The sequence below is a fragment of the Telopea speciosissima genome, chromosome 2 (genome assembly GCF_018873765.1).
Source record: "Telopea speciosissima isolate NSW1024214 ecotype Mountain lineage chromosome 2, Tspe_v1, whole genome shotgun sequence".
NCBI lineage: Eukaryota > Viridiplantae > Streptophyta > Magnoliopsida > Proteales > Proteaceae > Telopea > Telopea speciosissima.
The window spans coordinates 62,868,963-62,894,902 of NC_057917.1; the positions used below are offsets into that span (position 1 = coordinate 62,868,963).

Below are 25,940 nucleotides of genomic sequence, written 5' to 3' on the forward strand. Positions count from 1 at the left end.
AATTTTAAAAAAATGACAGAGTTAAAAAAAAGTGGAAAAAAGGAAACTGAAAGGCCAGAGTCGAGCTCAAGTTCACGTAAGTGAGCGTACGAGAACGGCTCCTAACTGTTCAGATAGAATCCACTTTGTGAGATCCACATGGATGGATTCCATCTGAACAGCTGGGAGTAGTTCTCGTACACTCACTTACGTGAACGTGAGCCCAACTCAAAAGGCCCTGTGCTTAGACATAGGGTTGTGAAATGACCGCCCCAGCCCCATGAAAGGTGGGAAATCTCACCCTATTAATGCTTTTCCAAACATTTTCATTGGCTCCCACACTGACGTAAGGTCACGCTACAGAACCCTCTCCCTAAAAAAATAAAAATAGAAACTATCACGCTGATGCGATCCTGAGTGATGGGCCCATTGGTAGAACTTACGAAAATTTGGGGTGTGATGTGATGACAGGCTTGACAGCCCCAACCTTACTTGCATCTATCATTTTTTTATGGGAAAATTATGTGTACACTCCCTATATTTAGGGTTAAATATAAATTGGCCCAAGGTTTCAAAAAGTGAACGAGTGTATTCCTGTAGTTTCAAAACCCTGCTAAACTAACTGACTATTAGTAACTCGCTGTTAAGTGATGATGTGGATATAACTTGGACTTGAAATGTCTCTTATACCCTCATCTTCCCCAAACACCTCTCTCTCTAAAATAAAAGATAATGAATTAAATAAGGGAAATTTACACATACCACCCCTGAGGTTTGACGAAAGGATATTTTCACCCCCCAGTTTTGGAAAATTCTGCGTACCTACCTGAGGTTTGCAAACGGTAACAAATAAGCCAATTCCGTCAGTTCATGACTAACACTATTAAAAATTAGACTTCAACAGACGGAATTGCCCTTCTAAGAAGAACCCAAAAAAAAAAAAAAAAAAAAACAAAACAAACAAATCAAAACAAAACAAAACCTGTAACTCATCTTCCCCAAAATCGATTGGGGAAGATGAGTTGCAACCATCCCAGCTCCTCTTCAACCTCTGTGCCTGAACCGAATCATCACCATCTTCACCATCAGTCTTTGCTCCATCCTCAAACCCTAACCCTAAACTCTGATTTGTTCACCATCACTCCCTGTCTTTCTTTTGATGCCTGTACATAGCAATGGGTTCTAGAATTTTCTTTTCAGTCATGAAGAGACTTGCTAGCTCAGATTCATTGGGTGCTATGATCTCCGTCTGCCCATTTACAGGTAAAACATGTAGATCCAAATTATAATAAAGGCAAAGGTTTTAATGGTAGCTTTTAGATTTCAGATATTTCATCCTTTCATGGGTTTTTTCTTTCTGGGTATAACATAAACAGTTCTGTTAATGTTGATTAAATGTTTTTCATCTTGTGGTCCTTCATGGTTTCAGCTTTTGTTGTTGTTGGATCTGAGCTAACATGGTTTTCTGTCTGCTGCCAGAGAAGAAAGACAGCTCCCATGTTTAAAACTCTTCTGACCTCGTGATTTTGGACATCTGCTTCAAACTGGTGGGAATTTGATTCGAATCTGATTGAAGGAACTCCTTCAAGTCCTTGGAAATGACTGAGATCGTCTCTGTGGAATCGGATACAGCTTCGGCCATGGAAATCAAGGCTTCAAGAAGCTTCAAAAACCTCTTCCTCTTCTTGACCACAGAAGGCAAATAATAGACCTTATAGGCACCATAGTAGCAAAATCCATTTCTTCCTCCTCCGTGAGAAATCCAAACCCTTTTGCACCAACTGCAGGTCCATGTAGAAGAAGAGCGAATAACCCTAAACCTTAAAAAATTAAACCAGTAGAGGGGCTTCCTCCATCGCCAGGCTAGTTTGTTTTGCTAAAAATATAGTAAATCATAGACCTATAATGAATGGGGATGGAACCAAAGTTGGACGATTTAGGGTATTCGAGCATGTCGGAAAGCGAGGGTATCGTTTGTTGAGGATTAGCAGGTAGCAGTTTTTTCAGTCTAGCTTCGATGAAGAAGACTGTATTGAAGAGTCGGGTCAGATCTCCGAGAAGAAGAGACGATTAAGTGTAGACCAAGTGAAGGCCTTGGAGAGGAATTTTGAGGTCGAGAACAAGCTCGAACCAGAGAGGAAAGTGAAGCTAGCTCAGGAGCTAGGCTTACAACCTCGACAAGTGGCCGTTTGGTTTCAAAATCGTCGAGCACGGTGGAAGACCACGCAATTGGAGAGAGATTATGGAGTTTTAAAATCCAATTACGAATCTCTGAAGCTCAATTTCGATACTCTCCAAAAAGACAAAGAATCTCTACTTGCAGAGGTAGTTAAATTTTAAATTCGGATGCCATTGCTTTGTACGGGCACCATCACTCTCTGCTCCCATTGCTTCTTCTTTGTACTATTCGGACGCCATTGCTTTGTACGAACAACAAAGGAAAGACAGGAGTGATGGTGAACAAATCAGAGTTTAGGGTTAGGGTTTGAGGGTGGAACAGAGAGTGATGGTGATGATTTGATTCAGGCAAAGAGGTTGAAGAGGAGCTGGTATGGTTGCAACTCATCTCCCCCAATCGATTTTGGGGGAAGATGAGTTGTAGGTTTTGTTTTGTTTTTTTTTTTTTTTGGTTCTTTTTAGAAGGGCAATTCCGTTAGTTCAAATCTAATTTTTAACAGTGTTATTCATGAACTGACGGAATGGACTTATTTGTTACCATTTGCAAGCCTCAGGGGGGTATGCAGAATTTTTCAAAACTGGGGGATGAAAATATCCTTTCGTCAAATCTCAGGATGGTATGTGTAAATTACCCATTAAATAATGAAGGCAACAAGAAGTCGTCTTCCTCTTCCTTCGTCAAACCATAACCCTGCAGTAACCTAGGTTTGGTTCCATGGAGATAACTCTCTCCTCAGAACCCAAATCCCTTGAAATTTAAGGATTAGCTAGGTAATCCCCTACCCTATGGATTCCAGGCCTTAGAGATCCCAGCGCCATACTATTATTAGATTGATAAATTACTAAAATTAGACCAGGCAGAAGGGACAACCCAGTTATGAAACATTGGTCAGAACTTTCAACTGAAATAAGAATTCAGTCTCCGATTCTGCAGGATGAATCGCCCAAGTATAAAGCTATAACTCCTAAAGTTTAAGAATTCAGACTCCAAGATATGGCTTGCTATCCAGAGAGAGTGAACAGCCAACAATTATTGGAGCTCTGACCTCTTTCTTCTTCTTCTTCTTCTTCTTCTTCTTCTTGTGACCTGAGCTCAAAACCCAGATTTCCTCCCATCTTTTCCATTTTTATAACTCACTTTGTCCTATTAACCGAAACCACCATTTCGTTAATACTTCACCGATCATCTCCATCTCTGATTTCACTAACAACCGAACCATAATAAAGCCCATTTTCCTATCTCTTTCTCGATTCCCACTAACCAGAACCCCAACTGTGACTGTCGATCTCATCCTTTTCCTTCTTTGAGACCTCACAACTTGATGAACCGTAGTCCAATCCCTTCAATTCCCCCATTCTTCCACTTGCACTTGCACTGATCAGGGATTCTTCTGTAGCCTATCTTCTTCATCTTTGCTGCAACGCTCTCCCATAGCGTTTGATCACAATGAAATCTTTCGTCTATTGATGGCTCCACTGAGAAACACTATCGTAATTCTTGAGTGAAACGCTTGTCGATTGCATCTCACTGGTGGTTGGTTGCACTTGCAGCATCAAAGATGAGATTTACAAGAGAGAGAGAGGTTTTTGGGGAAGACGAGTAGATTAGCAAGGTTTTGAAACTACAGGGGGTGCACTCGTTCACTTTTTGAAACCTTGGGTCGATTTATATTTAACGTTAAGTACAAGGGGTGTACACGTAATTTTTCCTTTTCTATTTATTTTGTCATGTTCCTCTTTTCAATTCTACTTATTTTATTTTGTTTGAATCCATATACCCTGTTAATGTATATGGTAGGACCGATTCAATATTAATGTATATGGTTGTACATGTTAGGCACCGACTTTGACTTTTGTATAGAGTTATTTATTATCTCTTGTACTTAACTCTTGTATATCTACCCTACACTACAATGAATGAAATACGCAGAATTTTATACATTCTAACATAATATCAGAACTATAGTTACCCTCTGCGTCCAGAGAGCTCCAACCCCTCTCTGCCACTTCCCACCTCGCACCTCCACTGCCATCAAACTGCCATCACGTCCCGCTACCATCCTTCAACCCGCCTGTTTGGCATCTGTCTTTAACTGTCGTTGGTCCTTTGAATCCCTATTTGGGATCTATCTTGCCATCCCGGTTTGGGATCAGTCTTTGTTGAATCCCTATCTGAGATTTGTCTTGTTGCAGTCTATCCTTTGAATTCCTGTATGGGACTTGTCTTGATTGGGATTCCGTGTTTGGGACCCGTCTTTTTGTCATTTTGTCATCAAAGCTCTGCTTCTATAGAGTGGTCTTGCTGCCATCCCTGTTTGGGATCGCCTGTTCGTCGTCTACCATTATCGGCCATGCTCCTTTGGAGTTGCACCACCATCCTGCGGGGATCCGACTTCTGTGTTGGGAATATTGATTCTCATTGATTGTATCTCTCAATGTGAGAGTAAATATATACATGCATAGCCCTAGCTAAGAGTTACAAATAGATTAGGAAGGTTATATCACATGTGATATAGTTTCCTAATAGAAGAAGATTACATAAAATATGGAACAAGGTTTCCTAGTTTGAGAAGATCTCAATAATATCCAATACACCCCCTTAAGATGAAGGGCCAGCAGAGCGGACCTTTAGCTTGTCACGCATGAATTGAAACCAGGCTGTAGATAGGGCCTTGGTAAGAACATATGCAACCTGATCTGTAGTGGAAATAAACTGAACCTGAAGTTGACGATTGGCAATGCGTTCCTGCACAAAGTGAAAATCAATCTCTATGTGTTTTGTGCGAGCATGGAACACAGGATTTGCTGAAAGATAGGTAGCACCAATATTGTCACACCATAAAATAGGGGAACTACGGAGTGGGAAGCCCAATTCTCGAAACAAGGATTCTAACCAAATCAACTCAGCCGTTGCATCTGCGAGAACCTTGTATTCGGATTCAGTGGAGGAACGAGCAATAGTTTTTTGTTTGCGAGATTGCCATGAGATCAAGTTGGGGCCAAGAAAAATAGCATAACCACCAGTGGAGAGTCGATCCGAATTGTTACCTGCCCAATCGGCATCAGAGAAAGCCTGAAGAGTGAAATTTGGAGAGCGCTCAAGTAACAAACCATGAGTACTGGTGTGTTTAAGATAACGCAATATGCGTTTGACCAAGGACCAATGATGCACTGTGGGAAAGTGCATAAACTGACACACCCTATTAACTGCAAATGCCACATCTGGGCGTGTGAGTGTAATGTACTGTAGTGCCCCAACAATTGAACGGTAGTGTTTGGGGTCATCAAAGAGTGCATCCCCTGAATCCGAAGAGGAGGAAGAGGCTGCCATAGGAGTGAGAATTGGTTTGCACTCAGTCATACCAGCTCGATGAAGTAAGTCACAAACATAACGTGATTGAGATAGGAAAAGTCCCTTGGATTGCTGAACAACCTCAATTCCAAGAAAAAAATGAAGAGGACCCAGATCCTTAATAGAGAACTCACTTGTCAATTGCTGTAACAGAGCTCTGATACCATGTTGGGAGTATATATTGATTCTCATTGATTGTATCTCTCAATGTGAGAGTAAATATATACATGCACAGTCCTAGCTAAGAGTTACAAATAGATTAGGAAGGTTATATCACATGTGATATAGTTTCCTAATAGACGAAGATTACATAAGATTACATAAAATATGGAACAAGGTTTCCTAGTTTGAGAAGATCTCAATAATATCCAATATTCTGCACGATTCTAACTGCTGCCCCTGCACGGATCTGTCTTGCACAACTTTGTTCCGTTGTTGTCTACATTGTCGACCCCTAGTTCCACCGCTCAGTCACTGGAGTTCTCTTCCAAAGTCCACCACCACCATCTGTCCTAACTCGCAGTCCAAACATGTGTCAAGCCCCATGTGTTCTCCGTCAAACCACTGTCTTCATATAAAAAAAAATAATAATAAAACAAAAACTGTCGCCGTTGGCTTGTCCTTGCCGTTGCACCTCTGTGATTCCAGCCTACGCACATCATCCCTATGTATCCCTGCGCATGACCACCATTGCCCTCCGCTGAACTGCTTGTCGACTGCCTCAGCCACTCTTCCAAGTTCCAAAGCTCAGCTTCTGTTCCTCGTCAAATCGCAGCACCACGACATCCTCGGCTCGTGGCCTCAAGTCGACCCCTCGTTCTAATACCCTCTATCCTCACCTATCACTCCTGAACCTTGACCATCGCCCTGGTCGATATTCTGTATCTCGGTACCACCGCGGCCCAGTATTTCGCATTGCATCTCTTCAGCCAACGAAGCCATCTCCTTTTGTGTTGACCCCAGCCCCACCGTTCACCGGTGACCCCGTCCGCTCATCATGTTGTGTCACCCTCACAACCAAACTCTCTCCTAGGGCCACGTTTCATATCAATTCACGGAGAGTTAAACTCCATTTTCCTTATTTTTTTTTTCTATTTTTTGTTTTTCTTTTTTCTCTCTCCCTCTTTTTTTAAGGAATAAATAAACCGTGATTGAAGAGAAAATAGGTAATTAAGTCCAGAATCTAATCTCAATAACGATATCTTTCTCTCTCACCTCTTATGCGAAAGAATCCTGCAATTCACATTGGTTTCTCTTTTTTATCTCTTTACCTCCTTACGCCTATGTCTGTGTTTTGAAAAATACGATTTCGATTTTGGCCGATCTCGATATTGTACCGATATCGTATCAGTGATACGATACAAACAAGGGATAAAACAATCAAATATCCTCTTTTAAAGGGAAATCAAGGGCAATTTTGTCAGATACGGCCGATTCTTGTCGATATCGTAGCGGTATCATATTGGTTTTGCAAGTGACTGATACCTAATCCAATACCATGCACTAAAACCATGGGCTCTAGTAATTGATATCGGTCTCTACCGATCTAGATCGGTTAGGTTTACCCCTGCTTCCTTCAAAAAACTTAAATCTTATAATAAATTTTTACCCTTGTCTATATTGGTCCACCGAGACTAGATCGGCCAGGAATTGGTCTCAACCCATACTGATGTGAATCAACCGATCTGATACTGATTCTTCAAACCATGATCCTAATATTGTGTCGATATTGTATTGGTGAAATGGTACTGACAAAGAGTAAAATAGTAAAAAAACTTTTTTTTAAAAGAAAATCAGGGGGTAAACTTATCTGATACAACCAATCAGTGTTGATGCCATATCAATATCGTATTGGTTTTACAAGTGATCGATACCCAATCCGATTCAAGTGACCAATACTCGATCCGATACAGTGCACTGACTCTCGGCATTAATAAGCACTCCGAAAATAATTTCCTCACCATCCTTCTGCAAGACCAAATCGGTAGTTGATCTAATTTTTTTGAAGGAAGCAGGGGTAAACCTAACTGGTCTGGATCAATAGAGACTGATATCGATTACTCATGGTTTTAGTGCATGGTATTGGATCAGGTATCGGTCACTTGCAAAACCAATATGATACCGCTATGGTATCTACAAAGATCGGCCATATTTGACAAAATTGCCCCTGATTTCCCTTTAAAAGAGGATATTTGATTGTTTTACCCCTTGTCTGTACCGTGTCACAGTTACGATATTGGTACAATTTCGAGATCGGCTTCAACTGAAATCGTATTTTGCAAAACACAGACACAGGCACAGGGAGATAAAGAGACAAAGAAGACAAACCAATGTGAGTTGCAGGATTCTTTTGCATAAGGAGGAGAGTGTTATGTGCCTAATGGGGCCCACTATAGTGTATGGGCACTAGATTGGGCCAGCCTAGTATGGGATAGGTTAAAGGGCTTGATTTAACACATTCCATCAGCTTCGGAGCTTTTGGCGTATTGGTCAAGTACCTAACATTTGGTATCAGAGCTGGGCACCAGGTCAAGGGTTCGAGTCACAGAAATGGCTATCTAGGAGAAGGGCTACCTGGAGTAGAGTGAAAGCCGTCAAGAAAGGGCTACCTGTCGCCAGGCAAAAACCTTGGAGCAAAGTGAAGCCGCTTGGAAAGGGCTACCTATCGCTAGAGTGAAAGCTACCTAGAGTGAGAGCCACCGAGGACGACAGCTGCGAAAGCATGATGGTCTGTTATATGCCTAATAGGACCCACTTTAGTGTATAAGCACTAGATTGGACCAGCCTAGTATGGGATAAGTTAAGTTTCAAAGCTTTTGACGTATTGATCAAGTACCTAATAGAGAGAGAGATATTTTAGACTTAATTACTTTTTTCCCCCTCATTCACGTCTTATGAATTCTTAAAAATAGACTTAATTACTTTTTTCCTCCTCATTCACGTCTTATGAATTCTTAAAAACAGAAGGGAGAGGAAAACGGAGTTAAGTCTCCATGAAAACGATAAGAGTAAAACGGAATTAAATCTCCATGAAAACGACAAGAACGTAATTGGAAAGGAATCCTCTTCAATAACGATGGAGAGGATCCGGACACTAGATTGTCTTCTGTCGACCACTTTTATTTCCTTCACCTTATCCTGTCGTATTACGTCCATTTTGTCAAAAAGGTAATCAAATCAACCTTGTTTCATTTCCATACTCGTCTAGGCGTCTTGCGTCTTTTTCTTTATTCTAATCTTTCAAATCACTTTTGTTGCATTAATCAGTCTTGATTCTTTATTTTAATCTTTTATTTGTTATCACTCTCCCTTGTTTACTATAAAAAAGCATATCTCCCTTTGGATCTGCTTTTTATTGACCGTTACTCCACGTGTCCCTTCCATGTGTCTTATCCGGTTTTAAATCCATACATTTACTATTAAAAAAATAATAATAATATTAATATGGACAATTGCCTCCACTTTCCCATTTATTTCTTGCTTTTGTTGATAATACGCACCTGAGTGGGATCTTTATCTGGAGGCGATAATTTTCCCATCGCAACCTTCATCATGGACTCCAGCAGTAAGTTCTTCCCATCTCGTGTTCTTTTATTTCACTCATCCTATGAAAAAAAAAAAAAACTTTTGCAAGAAGGGTTATACTGGCAAATCACCACCTGGATCAATAACATTCATTCGATCTTTCATCCATCGACATTATTTTTCGTCAAGACACACTTTATTTGTTGATCAATATGATCTTTAAATTAAAGAAAAGCATTGACAGCAGCATCTTAGAAGATAGTAGAAACAACTATGTAAATTTGTTAAACTTATCATCAAAAAATATATATAACAACTATGTTCGCCAGAAGATTAAAGAGGGGCAAGATCCCACAAGTCTAATTACTCAAACCTTGTCAAGACATGAGAAAGAAAGAGTTATGGATCGAATTTTTCTATAGCGAGGTATAGAGATTCCCATGCTACACTCATTCAGTTGGTATCTTTTTAATTTTCGCTTTTCTTCTCTTTTCATGGTTCCGTTAATAATTTATTACCATCCATAAAGGGATTTTCTAGTTGACACTTGACACTAGTTCAAGGTGTCAAATAATTTATAATTGTGCTATCAAAAAATAAATAAATAAATAAATAAATAAATTTATAATTGTACTATTTTATTATCTTAGTTTAAATTTTTTATTTTTCTGTTTTATTAGGTAACCATCTTAAATTTAATTTTCAATGAAGGTAAATACTATAATTTGACATATGCACTAAAAAATGGGTGTAACAATTATAGATTTTTTGTTAATAACATAATGTTATCTAATTATTTTTGAAAAATCTTTTATGTTCTTAAGATAAAGAACATTTAAGAATAAAATAAGATACAATTAAAAGTAGCACTCCAACTCTAAAATACTCTAAATACGCATACAGAAGTGTCATTTAGACAGTCGCACCCTTGAATATCTAAACAACTCAAGTGAAAGTAGTTGTAGACAAAAAGGACAAAGATAAAGAGACTCGGGACCAAGGCTTGAGGTATCGATACTTGTCGATCCGGATTGATATCAGCATCCACCAATCTTGATATCTCGCGTCGTTGTAACAGTATGGACCAAGGATAAAACATTAAAAAAAAAAAAAAATCATTTAAAAAAAACAAAGGTTAAATCGATTGTTTCTAACCAATACTGGGTGATACGGAACAATATTGGCAGAGATCGATACCGTGAACTTTTAGTGAACGGTATCAGAATGCGTATCGATCAACTTGGAAACTAATATGGTATCGGATCGGTATCAGCATGAATTGGTCGTATTGGACAAATTTGCCCCTGATTTATATGGATTTCACCATTGACTACATGTCTACAGGAAAATTATCTCTTTCAAGACCGACAACCACTCCATTTAGGTCCTCTGTAGCCCGCTTGTGTGTTGGGCTGCGTGCCCGAGCACTGCAGGCCATCGGATGGTGCGTTGCAAACCCTGTCATGCTACAAAGGACCCAAATCCCTCACGCGTTGGGCTCCTCTATAGCGCGACATGAGTGTAGCGCACATCTAACGGCCCATAGTGCTTGGACACACAGCCCAACACCCCGCATGTGTGTTGGGCTGCGTGCCCAAGCACTGCGGGCCATCGGATGGTGCGCTACGAACCCTGTCATGCTACAGAGGACTCAAATCCATTTCTCACACGCCACCATCACCTCAAAGAACTATTCCTACACCACTACAATCACCTATTGACTCCACATCTGAATTGTTATTCCCTCGAATTTGCTGCCCCCTCCAATTCTTCCAATTCCTCACATGGGGGTGGAAATGATCACCCTACCCCCTGCCAGAAAACACTGCCCAAGATGGAGTCCACTCTCTCCCATTAGAGGAATTGGAGGAATTGGAGGTGCCCGTGAATTCGAGGTGAAAATTATTCCTCCACATCTCCCCCACCATCATCTTTCTCCACGGATTTTTATCCTCTCAATTTGGAGGGTATGCAAGTTCCTGCAAGTACTCCTCTATGTGAGTGACACGTGGAGGCTACGAATCCAATGGTTTGACTTTGAAAGGTTAGTTTTGCATCCAAAGGTAACCGTGGTTATACCCAATCCTAGGTTAACTCGGGGTTAACCATTAACCCATCTTCTTAACCCTAAACCTTGGGTCACTTAGGTTAGCAAACCACGATTCACGACCCAACAACCCTGCTTCGCCTCGACTCTAATGGCCTCAGCCGCAGAACTCCTTTGAAGTTTCATATTCCATCCGGCGATGTAACCCACCATCTCCCTCTGGCGGCGTAACTCTATTGAGAGGATAAAAATCCCGGATCAAGATCTTCTGTGACGCAGGCTGCTCATCCTGCCGTGCTGCTTAGACACAAGGTGGCGCGCATTGACTGCCTTACCCTTGCCCGAGTGCCTTGCCCGAACAGGGGGTAAAGTGGTCAATGCGAGCTGCCTTGTATTTGCTGTAGTAGATCTGTGTTGAAAAATCCCCACCACAATCAACTCATGACCATCACCAGCATTCAACTCATGACCCTACACCGCCCCACGTACCCACCACCACCGCCCCCACCATCCCACAATCACCGCATGGTTACTCGTACCAAAACCGGATCCTTAAAACCTAATTAGGTTCCAATGTCCCTCCTTCATGTACGACATCCTGTATCTCAAGCCTTCACCACCAATATTGCTACTCCATCACATGCAAGATCCTACAACGTATAAAGAAGCCGTAAAACACCCTCCCTCAATAATACTTGGTCCTTAGTGCCACTGGAAATTAAAAGGGATGAACTTCGTAGTAGACGGGTGCAAATGGGTATTACCAAACTCTAAAACACACAGCGAAGTGATGGTATCATCCTTCAGTACAAAGCTCGTCTTGTCGTCAAAGGCTATATCACCAACAGCCTGCAATAAGTGAGCTTGAACAGAACATCCATTTGCATTTCTATTAATTAGCTTGCATCACCATTTGCTCAGCATGCTCCTCAGCAGAATCAACTTCTTCTGCCGGTGGTGGTGGTGGTGGTGGTGCCCAGTTGCGTGGATATTTCTTCCCCTGCCTGCCTGTTTAATTTCAACCTTTATTAAAAGAGTGTTAGCTCTTCTTCGATCGGTACCTGAAAATTCTACAACAGAAATTAACCAGTCTCGATTTCCTTGAAGAAAGGTTTCGGAGTCGGAGAGGAGAAAAAAAATGGAGAACAAGTCGAAGCAATGGCGTTTCAAGGTGAGGAAGGATCTGACCTCTGTTTCTGAATTCAGCATCAGAAGCGTGCTCGGCAAGCTCTATAGGGCTATTGATGCGACCGACACAAGGCCACCAATCTACCTCGGCCACGGCGATCCTTCTACTTTTCCTTGCTTCCGGACGACTCCGGTAGCTGAAAACTCCATTGTTGATGCTCTTCGTTCTGCTAAGTTCAACGGTTATGCTCCCGGCGTCGGTATTTTACCCGCCAGAAGGTTAGAGATCCAATTCATATTCAGCTGATGAGGGAGCTCCAGTTGGTGTTGGTGCCCTAAATAAATTTGGTAGCCCGGCCAGCATGGATGTAGAGTAGCTCGTAATTTAAGTTATTAGGAGGTCATGATTACAACACGGAGATTTACTTACACTCCCAGTCTCTCCGCTCAGAGCCCTCAGACACGCACACACAACTTTGCCATGACCCGTGAGAGGCATGGTTTGAGGTATCTCGGATCAGCCGATTTTGGTCGGATTGGATCGGTATCGCCCGAGACCAATCTCGATACCGATCCGATCCAGCTGAACGGAAAGGGATAAAAATGTAAAAATTTAGTTTTTTTTTTTTTATAAAAGAACAGGTACAAAAGTGTCATATTAATTTACCCGAGTTTGGGCGATCCCGATCCAACCAATATCGAGATCACGAACCATGGTGGCAGGATGAAATTCCTATCCTCCTATTTAAATTGGGTGTTTATTTTTTTTAAAATTGGTAAAGATTTTTCTTTATTAAGAAAAGTAAAGGATGATTGATTAATGATTAATGATTAATGATGGGGATGATTGGATGGAACAGGGCAATAGCTGAACACCTATCAAGTAATCTTCCATACAAGTTATCAGCCGATGATGTGAATCTGACGAGCGGTTGCTTTCAAGCCATCGAGGTGGTTATATCGGTCCTGACTCAGCCGGGTGCCAATATCTTGTTACCAAGACCAGCGTTCCCCACCTATGAAGCTCGTGCTACTTTCAGCAAACTTGAATTCCGACATTTTGATCTTCTCTCCGAAAAGGGTTGGGAGGTTGATCTTGATGCTGTTGAAGCTCTTGCAGATGATAACACTGTTGCCATGGTTATCATCAACCCTGGAAATCCCTGCGGGAATGTCTACTCTTACCAACACTTGCAGAAGGTCAAAACATAGTAGAAGCCATCTATCATCTCTCTTTGTGTCTCCGAGCTAGCTAGGTTAATTAGGTTTGTGCATGAGAATATGTATGTAATTTGATGAAATAATTAATATCTAACATCTCTAATTCTAAATTGTATTTTAGATTGCTGAGACTGCAAGCAAGCTTGGGATAATGGTTATCGCGGATGAAGTTTACGATCGTATCACTTTTGGGTCTAACCCATTTGTGCCCATGGGTACTTTTGGATCGATTGTTCCTGTCATTACAGTTGGGTCCATTTCCAAGAGATGGGTGGTGCCTGGATGGAGATTGGGTTGGCTTGTCATAACTGACCCCAATGGCATCCTTAAAGAAACCAAGGTTTATTTCTCTCTCTCTCTCTCTCTCTCTCTCTCTGTGGAATTGGTGTTAAATAATTAATAATTACTAAAATTATCCTAATAATGAAAATAAAGAAAGACACGTAACATTCCATCCCTCTTTGAATCGTCCTTGTCCTCAAGGACAATGAATGAAATTGAGGAAGCGCCTGCCAGGATCCCAGATCGTAATAGGAAAAATCCAAATTAATGAGTCAGGATTGATCATCTCATGACAGAACGATTTCATTGTAGGGACTCGTATCACTTTGAAGGAAGTACTGGTGCTTGATTTGCATTGGTTCGAATTCTTCTTCTTCTTCGTCATCTTCAACTTCTTTGTCTTCCTCATATTCTTTTTCATCATCCTCATCTTCTTTTTCTTCTTCTTCCTCAATTCAATACGTTGATAAACTTTAATCAGCTCGTTGGAGATTGCCATAATGTCCCAAACGGATAAACACATGACCTTGATGATCTTAATCTCTGATACCAAATGATACGTGCAAAGCAATTTAAAAATAAAATAAAATAAAATAAAGAAATATTGGGGAGAAAAAGAGGAAGAGAGAGCGAGAGAATATGCTTTACAGGCGAAGCAATGGCATCTAGCTTGGATGAGAAAGCCTACCTCATCTCTAAGAGATAAATTAGGGGATTCAAATCATATCCATTCATTTAATTTCTATCTATTATAAATGCTAAGTAGTAGTTATAACTCCTATAACTTCTCCACAAGATCCATGTAAAACACAACCCAATTATCCTTTAATTCCCTCCCACAATATATATAAATAAATAACTAATAATTACTAAAATTATCCTAATAATTAAAATAAAGACACGTGACAACATACCTATTGTTTCATCTATTTGTATAAAACATAAAGCAAAAAGATTCTTTCCTCTTCTTCATTTTTTTTTCGACTGCCAAAACAACGTAATTTGGGAAATGAAATTTTGTACTGTCCAGAATGTTTGTGTGTTTTGCTTTATTTTATGAGTTGTTGTAGATTATTCATGGTCTTCATTTTCAGCAGGCTAACATGACTTCCTGTTTCTTGTTCTTAGATTGTCGAGAGCATTCATGGCTATCTCAATATCTGCTCTGACCCTGCAACTTTCATTCAGGTTTTTCACTTTGCTTGATTTGAGGCACATATCCATATAGATATGCTAGCTGTAGTCTTTCTGACATTAAGCACTCATAAGGTTTTATGACCATGTGGTTTGATTCCAATAACAATACCTAAATATGCATAACTAAAAACAAATTAGCCATACAAACTAACATTTATGGATCAAGTACAAGAAGCCAACAATGCTTCAAAAGTCTATACCATAAGGCCCCGTTTGTTTGACGGATAAAAAGGGGTGGAAAACTTGTGAGGGTGGGTCCCACATGTTGTGGGTTGGGTTGACAAAGAAAATAAATAATGGAATATGCATTTGTAGTAGGGTGGGATTTAGTGGGAGAGAGAGGAAATGGACATGGGGTGGGATTCCATGGGTAAGAAAGGAAATAGGAAGAGGAGAGAAATAGACTCAAAAGTAACTTCTCCATGAATATTGTCAACTTTGAAAGTGAATGGGGTGGGAAATGGAGGGGTCGTGCCACCTCACCAGACAAGAATAAATACATTTAATGAGCTTGTCTGGAAGTTTCTCACCCCATGTAACCAAACTGTCACATTTGTGCTAATTTGTGGGAAACAAGTACAAGTTTTTCGAATTTGGATTCTCTACTGCCTAGCTGTCCGATAGGACCGTGCTGCCTAGACACGGTGCTGCATGCAATGTCCTCCTTATCCCTACCTAAACGCCTTTCCCGAGTGGGGGTATGGCGGTCTTTGCACGTAGCGCCATGTCTGGGCAGCAAGGTCCTACCGGGTACCTCAGCAGTAGAGGATCCAAATCAAAGTTTCCCACCCCTTTTTTCCTTTTCCACTTTTCTTCGTCAAACAAACAGGGCCTAACAATTCATGTTATGCAACAAGCATAAACTTTGGGGAGTATATTACATAGATAAAATCCTATTTGCTTCATTGAACCTTGACTAACTCACAGTATTTTTAGTAAAATTGTAATGGGCTATTGGTGGAGGTACAACTTTGGGCCATACTAAACTTATGAGTCTAACTTTTAGAATTCAAACTTTCATTATTAACCATTGAGCAAAGTGAGGTAAGGGGGGAAAGATGTATCAATCATAATTTTATTTATTTTTTAAACGCATGAAAGTCCCATAATGACTTGAGCTGGGTTTATGTATTTCATAATTGTCATGGCAACTAGGCATCGCAAGGCGTCGGAGGGGCACCTAGGCGTCGTCTTGGCGCCCTAGGCATGTTGTATATGATTTTATGCAATATAGCAATGATACTTTTATGTAATTATGTTTACATGCAACATAGAAGCCATATCAATGCAATATGATTATGCTAGTTATGGCCTAATATGAGAAAACCAACATATAATAAATAGATGATAGGAAATACTATACGCATATTCATAAAAAAAAACCAACGCAATAAACAAAAATCAATGTAAATTTGTGAAGTGTCAACAAAGCGTGTTGTCGCCTTGAACCCAAGAAAGAGCCTTGCTGCCTAAGCGATGCCCTGACAAGTATGATTTCTTCAATCTCCCCCCCGCCCCGCTTTCCAAACCCAAAATAGTAAAGTTAAACAAGAAAAATATTCAGCTATTACCAAAACCTGAAATGCATTGTGTTTGTGTATACCCATTTGAAATTCACATCAGTATATTGAACTTGACAAAGATATATACCATCTACTTTTTATCATTGCTGTTGTGATGCCTAGCTAACAACTTTGTTGAACATAACAGGGGGCAATTCCTAAAATTCTTGAGGATACAAAAGAAGATTTCTTTAAGAATATCCTCAATACATTAAGGCAAGCTTCAGACATTTGTTATGAGAAAATAAAGGACATTGATTGCCTTACTTGTCCACATAAACCAGAGGGATCTATGTTTGTGATGGTAAGAATGAATACAGAACAAGTCAGAGAGTTTTCTTTGCTAGTGGTTGGTAAAAAATGCTTCTTAATTGCTTAATATTTTGTAACGCAGGTAAAGTTAAATCTATCACTTCTAGAAGATATCGTTGATGATATTGACTTTTGCTTCAAGTTGGTCAAAGAAGAATCTGTGGTTCTTATACCAGGTGAGAAAAGCATATTTGCCTTTTCCAGAATTGGTTTCAAGAAGTACATAAGTAAGCCACTATTAATTTTGAGGAACCTCCTTTATAAAAGGTTCCTCCCTCCTCCCCCTTGACATCCAAACATAGATTTTGAATGATAGTGCTATAAATTTAATTCTAATGTTTTAGTACAAGGGTAAAATAGTCATTTCACACTAATAACTAAAAGCAGGCTAACACCATTACTGTAGAGGGGGATGGATAAGTATTTTCAAAAATTAAGAACCCTCTCTCTAAAAGAATCTTTCGAATAGATTGTGTGTGTCCTTTCAAGTTCCTTCTTTTGGGTGATTAGTGTTAGAATTATATTTGGAATATAATACTATATTCCCTAATACGGACTAATATTAAATAAAGTAAAACTCAGGCTAATTATGGTATTGGTCTAATTAAGGGGATCATTGAGTTATATTAGGAATCCTATGTGGACTGACTTTAGTGTGGGCAGATAAATTCCTATTGGGACTGTGGTGAGTCAGACCCTATAGGGATTACTAAATGAGGAGAGCTAGGTCCCCCCTCTACCCATAACAACTAATTATTCTCAATCACTATTGAGGAGTGCATTCTGGAAAGAGAGAGAGATATTCAGTGTTCATCGTCCTTGCACATACGGTATTCTCATCAGGCTAGTTACTTTGGGAATAGAGGGGAAGCTCCTAGATCTTTGTTCTTTATTTTCTGCTACAATCATCATCACTATGGATGCCAAACAAGGTTGGTGGTTCTATCCCTATTTTCTATTATTTATTTGATTGTGTTCTTGAACGCCCTATGGAGATCCTGGCTTTTGGGATTTTGTCCCTATTAGGATCGATTTATTCTAACATGTGGTATCAGAGCCTCCATAGATCCGTTATTGAACCTATATGGATTCAAAATAATAGATATTGCTAAGGGAATCGAAAATTTTTTGTTTCGAATCAAGTTTTTTAGGGTTTTTTCAAATTTTGGCAAAACCCGTACGGACATTGGCTTTCTGCCGGATTTTTTCTCCGGCGAAAATTGAAACAGAGGACATAGGGTGGTAGCACTCGGAACGCTGAGAATTCCAGTGGGTGGAACGTCGTCGGTGGCAACGGCGAGTGGATCTCACTCTCTGGCTGAGTTTTAAAAAAAATAAATAAAAAAAAGGGATTTTGATATCGTGCACTTGTTACTAATTTTAAACTTTGCTAATGTGTGCCGGCGGGTCGGGTCGACCCATTTCCCGACCCGTTGACCCAAAATTTTTACCCGGTCGGGTTGACTCGAATCCGATTGAGCCGGTATTGAACCGGGTTTGACTCGGAATTGATTTGGTTTGCCTGAACCGGTTTGACCATACGGACCGGTCAAACCAGTACAGTCAACCGCTTTTAGCTTAAAACTTTGACCAGGTTTTTTGGGGGCTACGAGACTTCGTTTGGGGTCCTATTTTTTCCGTTGGCTCTGTTTTTCTGTGCTCTACACAGTGGTACCCTCTGTTTTGAGCAGATATACATATTTTAAATATTTTTTATATTCTTTTGATGCATGCCCTTTTTTAAAATTTGTCGATTCGTTTCATTGGGAACCGAACCAATTTTCTGACTTGCTGGAATACCTACTTTGATGAACAATATTGTTGGCATATTTGTGTTAATTTTGAGACATTAAACCCCTTGTCATAAGTTATAAAATAACACAAAATTGTTTAAGGATGTAAGTAATTTTGGAAAATCCCAAGAGAGGGTTCCATGGGTTCGACAGGATGCAGCCGCCAAAGCGACCTTTTTTGTTGGATTTGTGAAACACCGGTCTCATACAGTTGTGGGATGTCCTTCAACTATGATGTGTGGTCATACACCCAAAGGTGGTGATCATGTATTGGTACTTGGATGGGTACATATACAGTATGCATGTGAATAGGCTGACCCTAGAATTCTACACACCCAAAGGTGGTGGATTTTGAAAGTTGAGTTGTATTCCCATGGCCACATGTAGGGATTTTTACAATTGCATGTTGGGAATTCAGCCCAAAGGTGTTTTCACAATGATGTGTGTAAAATTCTCATTAGCTTATGAGGTTTTAAGCTATACTTGCATCATGCTGATTATTGTACTATTCATTGTTTAAATTTTCAGTCACTTTTTTCTGTCAACAATAACATGGTCATGATTGAGATTCTTACTCGGCCAAATTTTAAGAAGTGGAAAGAGGACATTATGTTTGCCATGGAGATGGCGAATGTACATACGTCCCTTGTTATAGATAAACCAATGGACCTAACAGATGATAGTACTGATGATGAAAAATCTGTGCATTATGCATGGAAAAAGAGTAATCGCTTAGTTGTACTGTCTATAAAGAGGTCAATACCGGAACACCTAAAGAGTGGTCTGCCTGATAAATGTACTGCCAGGGAGTTGCTGGATGCAATTTCTAAGAGATACCAAGTTACATCGAATGCTGAGATTGGGAGACTTCTGCAAGGGCTATTTAATATGGAATATCATGGTTCTGGGGGTGTTAGGGATTATATTGTTTGGATGGTTGACTATCAAACCAAAATCAAAGCCTTGAATGTTGTTCTTCCTGATGCCTTGATTGTTCATCAAGTCCTTAATACCTTACCTTCTGAGTTTGACATCATCAAAACCAACTACTTTTCCTAGGATGGCGTCTGGAGTATTAATGACCTTATTTCTAGGGTTATATCTGAGGAAGAGAAACTAAAGAAAGATAAATCCCACAGTATCCTTGTTACTTTCAAATTCCATAAGAGTGAAAAGTCTAAAAACCTTACTCATAAGTCTGCCAAGAAAGAGTACGATCAGATTAACAATTTAGAACCTAAGAGAGACTCTTTCAAGAAAGAGAGTGATCGCTGCTTCTTTTGCAAGAAGAAGGGTCACATAAAGAAGGACTATAACAAATACAAGACTTGATTATCAAAACCCAAGCTATCAGGTATTGATTCTTTGGCTTTTGTTTGTGAATCCAATCCATCAGAAGCCTCATCCAGTTCTTGGAGGCTAGACGACGGTGCAACTAACTGTGTTGCTTTTACCATACAGGGATTTATAAACTGAAAGAGGCCAAATCAGGATGAATCAAGGCTTTTCATAGGAAACGATGGATATGTTGACGTAAAGTTCTTGGGAGATATCATTTTATTACTAGTTTCTAGTTTTAATTTGACTGTAAAGAACACTTTTTATGTACTGTCCTTCAGGTGAAATTTAATTTCATTTTCAGTGTTGGACATTGGTAGTTACCATTTTTTTGTTTCAAGTAAAGTTGGTTCCTACATTATATCCAATGGATTGTACAGACTGTGTTTATCTCCCAATGATAACTACGCCTCCTATAAAGTTAAAAATGTTATTTTCAAAAGACCCTTACCTAAAGAACGGTCCTTCACATTGTGGCACAAGAGGCTAGGTCATATTTCTAAGGCAAGAGTGGAAAGGCTGATAAAGTCTGACATCCTACCTACTCTCGAAAGTGATCAAGAAACTTGTGTAGAGTGTTGTAAGGGAAAGATGACCAAGATAAAGAAGATAACTGCAATCCATAGTTCTGACCTGTTAGAGGTCGTTCATACTGACATTAGTGGTCTCTATTCAGCCTCATTGTATAGAAATTTTTATTTCATCACTTTTACAGACGACTATTTCCAATATGGCTATCTGTTCTTAATTAAAGAAAAGTCTGAATCTCTTGACACGTCAAGATTTTTAGGACTGAAGTTGAGAAACAGTTGGAGAAAGTTATTAAAATTATTAAATCTGATCGTGGGGGTGAGTATTATGGCAGACATGGCGATGTTGGACAGCTTAAGGGCCTGTTTGCCAAATACCTAGAGGACTCTGGGATAGTTGGTCAGTTGACTATGCCAGGAAGTCCTTAGCAAAATGGTATCGCCGAAAGGCATAATTGCACTGGTGAGGAGTATGGTTAGTAAGATAAATTCACCTAAGTTCTTATGGGAGAGGTTTTGAAAACTACTTCTTATATCCTTAACCCTGTAGCTACTGAACCAAGTTTAAACCATCTTAGAATTTGGGGTACCCTGCAGAAGTAAAACTATTTTATCCGACTTTGAACAAGTTGGATCCCAGGACTACTCTTTACTATTTTATTAGCTACCCAGATCATTTGAAGGGATATAAATTTTATAATCCCTGCGGAGACACTAGGATTATGGACGCATAAACAGCAAAGTTTCTGGAATTTGATGTGATCGAAAAGAATGATTGTTCAAGATAGTGACATGGTTCGTACATTAGTACCTGTTCTTCTACCTATTCAGAAGGATGTGGGGTATACTACGCCATTGGTTACACCCGCTGAAGTTCAGGAGCCTGATATTGATACGGTCCTTGACATTCATGTAGCACCTGATGAGATTCCTCTTAATCAGGATACGGTTGAGGATTCTATCATTGATGCAGTTTCAGCTGAGATTCCTTAGATTCAGGGTGAGGCAGTGGTAACACCATTACGAAAATCCATCAGGGAGAGAAATTCAGAAATACCTTCTATCTATGAGGTCTATCTGGGAGAACATGACTACAACATTGGTTGTGTGGTTGATCCAGTTACTTATTCGGGCATTGTTTCTAGTTCTTAGTTAGATTTGTGGTTAGATGTGATGAGAGATGAGGTGCAATCGATGAAACATAATGTTATTTAGAAGCTTATTGATTTAAACTTGAGGGTTTTGCGGTGGATGGTTCAGACCATCTTGTGTAGACTCAAGAAGTTTATTTACGGTCTTAAGCAAGCTTCCAGGCAATGGTATTTGAAGTTCGACAATGTCGTGACTTCATTCAATTTTGTGAAAAACAAAGTGGATCAGTGTGTATATCACAAGGTTAGTGGGAGCAAATTCTGTTTTCTCATATTTTATGTGGATGACATCCTGGTTGCTAGCAGTGACCTAGGGATGTTGCAAAACTGAAAGCAACTATTATCTAGGGAATTTGAAATGAAGAACCTTGGTGAGGTTTCTTTTATCCTTGGCATTGAGATCCATAGGGATCGTTCTCACCGTTTACTTAAGTTTTTTCTCAGAGGGCAATGTTGATCGTATTCAGGAGAGGTTCAGTATGCTGGATTGCAAACCTGAGAATGTTCCTGTTCTCAGGGGTGACAAATTGAGCTCAACACAATGCCCAAAAAATAAAGCTGAAAAGGATGAAATAATGAGGTGCCTTATGCTAGCGCACTAGGTAGTATCATGGATGCCCAGGTCTGTATCAGACCGGATATTGCCTTTGTGACGGGTCTTCTTGGCAGATATAAGTAAGATCCTGGTCTTAGTCACTGGGTTGCTGCCAAGAAAGTCTTGAGGTACTTGAAGGGGACAAAAGATTATATGCAACATAATGACACGTTCCTGAACTCAAGCTACTGGGTCATATAAATTTCGACCTTGCTGGCTGTGAGGATGATAGGAGGTCCACATCTGGTTATGTTTTTCTGATGGCAGGAAGGGCAGTATCATAGATCAGTACAAAACAAACATTGGTAACCATTTTGACTAAACAGGTAAAATTTGTAGCACACCATGGGGTTGCTACTCAGGTTATTTGACTCAGGAATCTCATAAAGTAGTTGATCATTTTTTAGATTTTGTAGATAGACCCATCCAGATATATAGTGATTACAGCTTTGGTGTGTTGTTTATAAACAACAATAAAGAACTTAGAGAGTCTAAGCACATGAAGGTCAAGTATTTGACCGTAAGGGAGATAGTAAAGAAATGCGACATTGCAGTAGAGCATATTGGTGCAGATGATATTGTTATGGATCCCCTAACCTAAGGTCTTCGCCCTTCTGTTTTAAAAGACATGTCATAAGCATGGGCTTAGGTGCATCATGGGATGCAGTTGGTTAGTGGGAGTTATTTTTGGCTCCATTGTAAAATGAAGTTTCTTTTTATCTGTAATTTTTACCGTGTGGTAAACTTTGACTTATATATATTAGTTGTCATTGCATGCAGTTTCTTTTAAACACATGAGTGTTTTATTCATTGACATGATATATATATATTTCTGGTTTTAAAGTCTTAAGGAATGTGTTAACCTTAAGCAAGGCTGGGGCATTAAGTTATTAGCCTAAAAGTATGTCTTGTGAAACATAAAGTATAACTTGTGTTATTTCTGATGAGATATACAGATTCGTTGGAATCATAAAGATTATTTCTCTAGTGAGCTTGTGCCACTTAAAGAAGAAAAATTTTAGACTGACAAATTGATAATACATAAGGAATCACTATGTAAGTATTATCTCGTTGCCACACTACCACATTACATCCATGTTAGTAGAGTTGAGGGCTCTCGTGACCATGGAAGGCTCTGTGTCGCTTGATCATAGATACAGTTACCGCCATGATTCGGTGTCTAAAACTCTATGGGACAGGATTGATTTTCTAATACGGCCTCTAGATCAACTTGTTTTTAAAACTGTGCGCATAAAGTTTTCTTAAAGGGTTGTTAGCCTGTGATTTGTTTTGGTCAAAACTATTTTTAAATCTCTTTAAAAATGGGTGATTTAATATAAGTCCAAGTGGGAGAATGTTAGAATTATATTTGGAATATAATACTATATTCCCTAATATGGACTAATATTAAATAAAGTAAAACTCAGGCTAATTATGGTATTGGTCTAATTAAAGGGGTCATTGAGTTATATTAGGAATCCTATGTGGATTGGCTTTAGTGTGGACAGATAGATTCCTATTGGGACTGTGATGAGTCAAACCCTATAGGGATTACTAAATGAGGAGAGCTAGGTCCCCCCTCTACCCATACCAGCTAATTATTCTCAATAACTATTGAGAAGTGCATTCTGGAAAGAGAGGGAGATATTCAGTGTTCATCGTCCCTGCGCATACGGTATTCTCATCAGGCCAGTTACTTTTTGGGAATAGAGGGGAAGCACCTAGATCTTTGTTCTTTATTTTTCGCTACAATCATCATCACTATGGATGCGAAACAAGGTTGGTGATTCTATCCCTGTTTTCTATTATTTATTTGATTGTGTTCTAAAAGAATCTTTCGAATAGATTGTGTGTGTCCTTTCAAGTTCCTTCTTTTGGGTGATTAGAGGTAGAGTTTAAAAAGATTGGCAGTGTTTTATGTTGCCATTGATGACTTTGATTGCTATGTGCTGCAGGCATCACAGTGGGATTGAAAAATTGGGTCCGAATAACTTTTGCTATTGAGCCATCTTCTCTTGAAGATGCCCTAGGAAGGATAAAATCCTTTGGCCAAAGGCATGCCAAGAACCAGTAAGGAATCACAGTCATTTGTTCCTCGATCAATCTCATGGTGATCAACTTTACGTTGAAGCCCATGCTCCCTTTTATTTCTGGTGTTGGTTGTGTGCTTATTATCTAATAACTGTTGTATTACCGAATTCTAGGTGTTGGTTGTATGCTTATTGTCCAATAACTGTTGTATTATCGATTTCTATCAACTAATGTTTGGATTGCTCAAGTGCAGTTCTTGTATATATAGCCTATTTATCAAAAAGGGGTAAATAAATTCATTTGTTTGTCCCCACTCTTTGAACATTTCTAATCCCTTCAATAGTCAATTAGGGACATTTCACACTTGCATCTTAAAAGCAAGCTTGCGACAATCATGATTAATAGAGAGGGGGGGGGGGGGGGGGCAAGCCTTATATTTTGGAATCATATATTCAAGAAGAGAAATGTTATTTTTTTATAGATATCAAAATGTATAATATTATATTTAAATGGTAATGTTTGAATGATACCTCTATAGGTATTTATAACTTGATACCTTTTATTGTCGTCCTTGTCTTTTTGTTAAGGAAAAATTACTTTTACCACTCCTATAGTTTGAATCTCTTACGTCTATTACCCCTATAAATTAATCTATTTCAAAAACCTCCCCCTGTATATATGAATCCCACCCTATTAATGCGACGACTACCTTCTTCTTCTCCTGCAATCCCTTTCCTGCAAATGCAACCCACCAAAATCCACTTCAATGGATTCAGATTCAGGAATTTAATGGTAAGATCCACTCATACTAAAATGACGAGAGAAAAAAGAAATTATATGAGAAGACGTATATTTTAATGCTCAATGTGCTGAATTTTTCTCAATATTAATATATGAATTTTATGATTTTCAATCTCACACGCAAATGTGGTTCGATGGAAACAAAATACTGGCAATTGAAGAGAATTGATATTATTTATTTATTTTTTGATGATAGAAATTATATGAGAAGACGTATATTTTAATGCTACAAGTGCGGCTTTTTCTCAATATTAATATGTGAATTTTATGATTTTCAATCTCACTCGGACATGTGGTTCGAAGGAAACAAAATACTGACAATTGAAGAGAACGTACTGACATTATTTTTCTATTTTTTGATGATAAATAATAGAGAGAAAGAGAGAGAGCATACTTAAGTTGTCCTTCCTTTGGCTTCTTAGAAAAGAATTTGGTGTGTTGCATTCGTAGGGAGATGCTGGTTAAAGGGCTTGATGTTCAAAAACATAAATTTTTTTTTTTTTTTTTTGGCTAATGACTTTTGATATATTATTATTATTTTAGGAAAAAAGATTGCCCATCCTCATATAATAAATAGTGGGACTTATACTTGACATTTCTCTCCTATTCTCAATTCTCACCATGTGGGGCGGCCTATGTAGGTTTCATATACAAGATATCATTTTAACCCCTTATTGGTTGTAGTGTGTAGATTCCTTTTTGTATTATCGTTATAGGAAACCCTCTCTCATTATTCTATTTCTCTAAATGAATACAATGATAAAAAACCTGTTGTGCTTTTCTCTCTCTCTCTCTCTCTCTCCTTTGAAATGACTCCCCTATCCCTCCTATATGATGCCCTGTCACGCACACCCATTGATACTGATTGTAAACTTACCCCATGCAGGCGGTGTGCCTGCCCCTCTCTCAAAAAAGTTG

General features: G+C 39.2%; 1 protein-coding gene across 1 annotated transcript; it reads left to right on the forward strand.

Moving 5' to 3' along the window:
- Positions 1 to 12,203: 12,203 nt before the first annotated feature.
- Positions 12,204 to 24,287, forward strand: LOC122651934 (nicotianamine aminotransferase 1-like). The gene is made up of 7 exons (XM_043845512.1): positions 12,204 to 12,488; positions 13,070 to 13,409; positions 13,552 to 13,770; positions 14,841 to 14,900; positions 16,620 to 16,775; positions 16,866 to 16,959; positions 24,146 to 24,287. Exons 1-7 carry the CDS (start codon positions 12,220 to 12,222, stop codon positions 24,262 to 24,264), a joined length of 1,257 nt encoding a protein of 418 aa, XP_043701447.1. The 5' UTR covers positions 12,204 to 12,219; the 3' UTR covers positions 24,265 to 24,287.
- Positions 24,288 to 25,940: the final 1,653 nt, after the last annotated feature.

Coding starts and splice junctions, on each gene's coding strand:
- LOC122651934 (XM_043845512.1), top strand. CDS start 12,220: ATGGAGAACAAGTCGAAGCAATGGCGTTTCAAGGTGAGGAAGGATCTG. Junction 12,489..13,069: donor GGTATTTTACCCGCCAGAAG/GTTAGAGATCCA, acceptor TGGATGGAACAG/GGCAATAGCTGAACACCTAT. Junction 13,771..14,840: donor GCATCCTTAAAGAAACCAAG/GTTTATTTCTCT, acceptor TCTTGTTCTTAG/ATTGTCGAGAGCATTCATGG.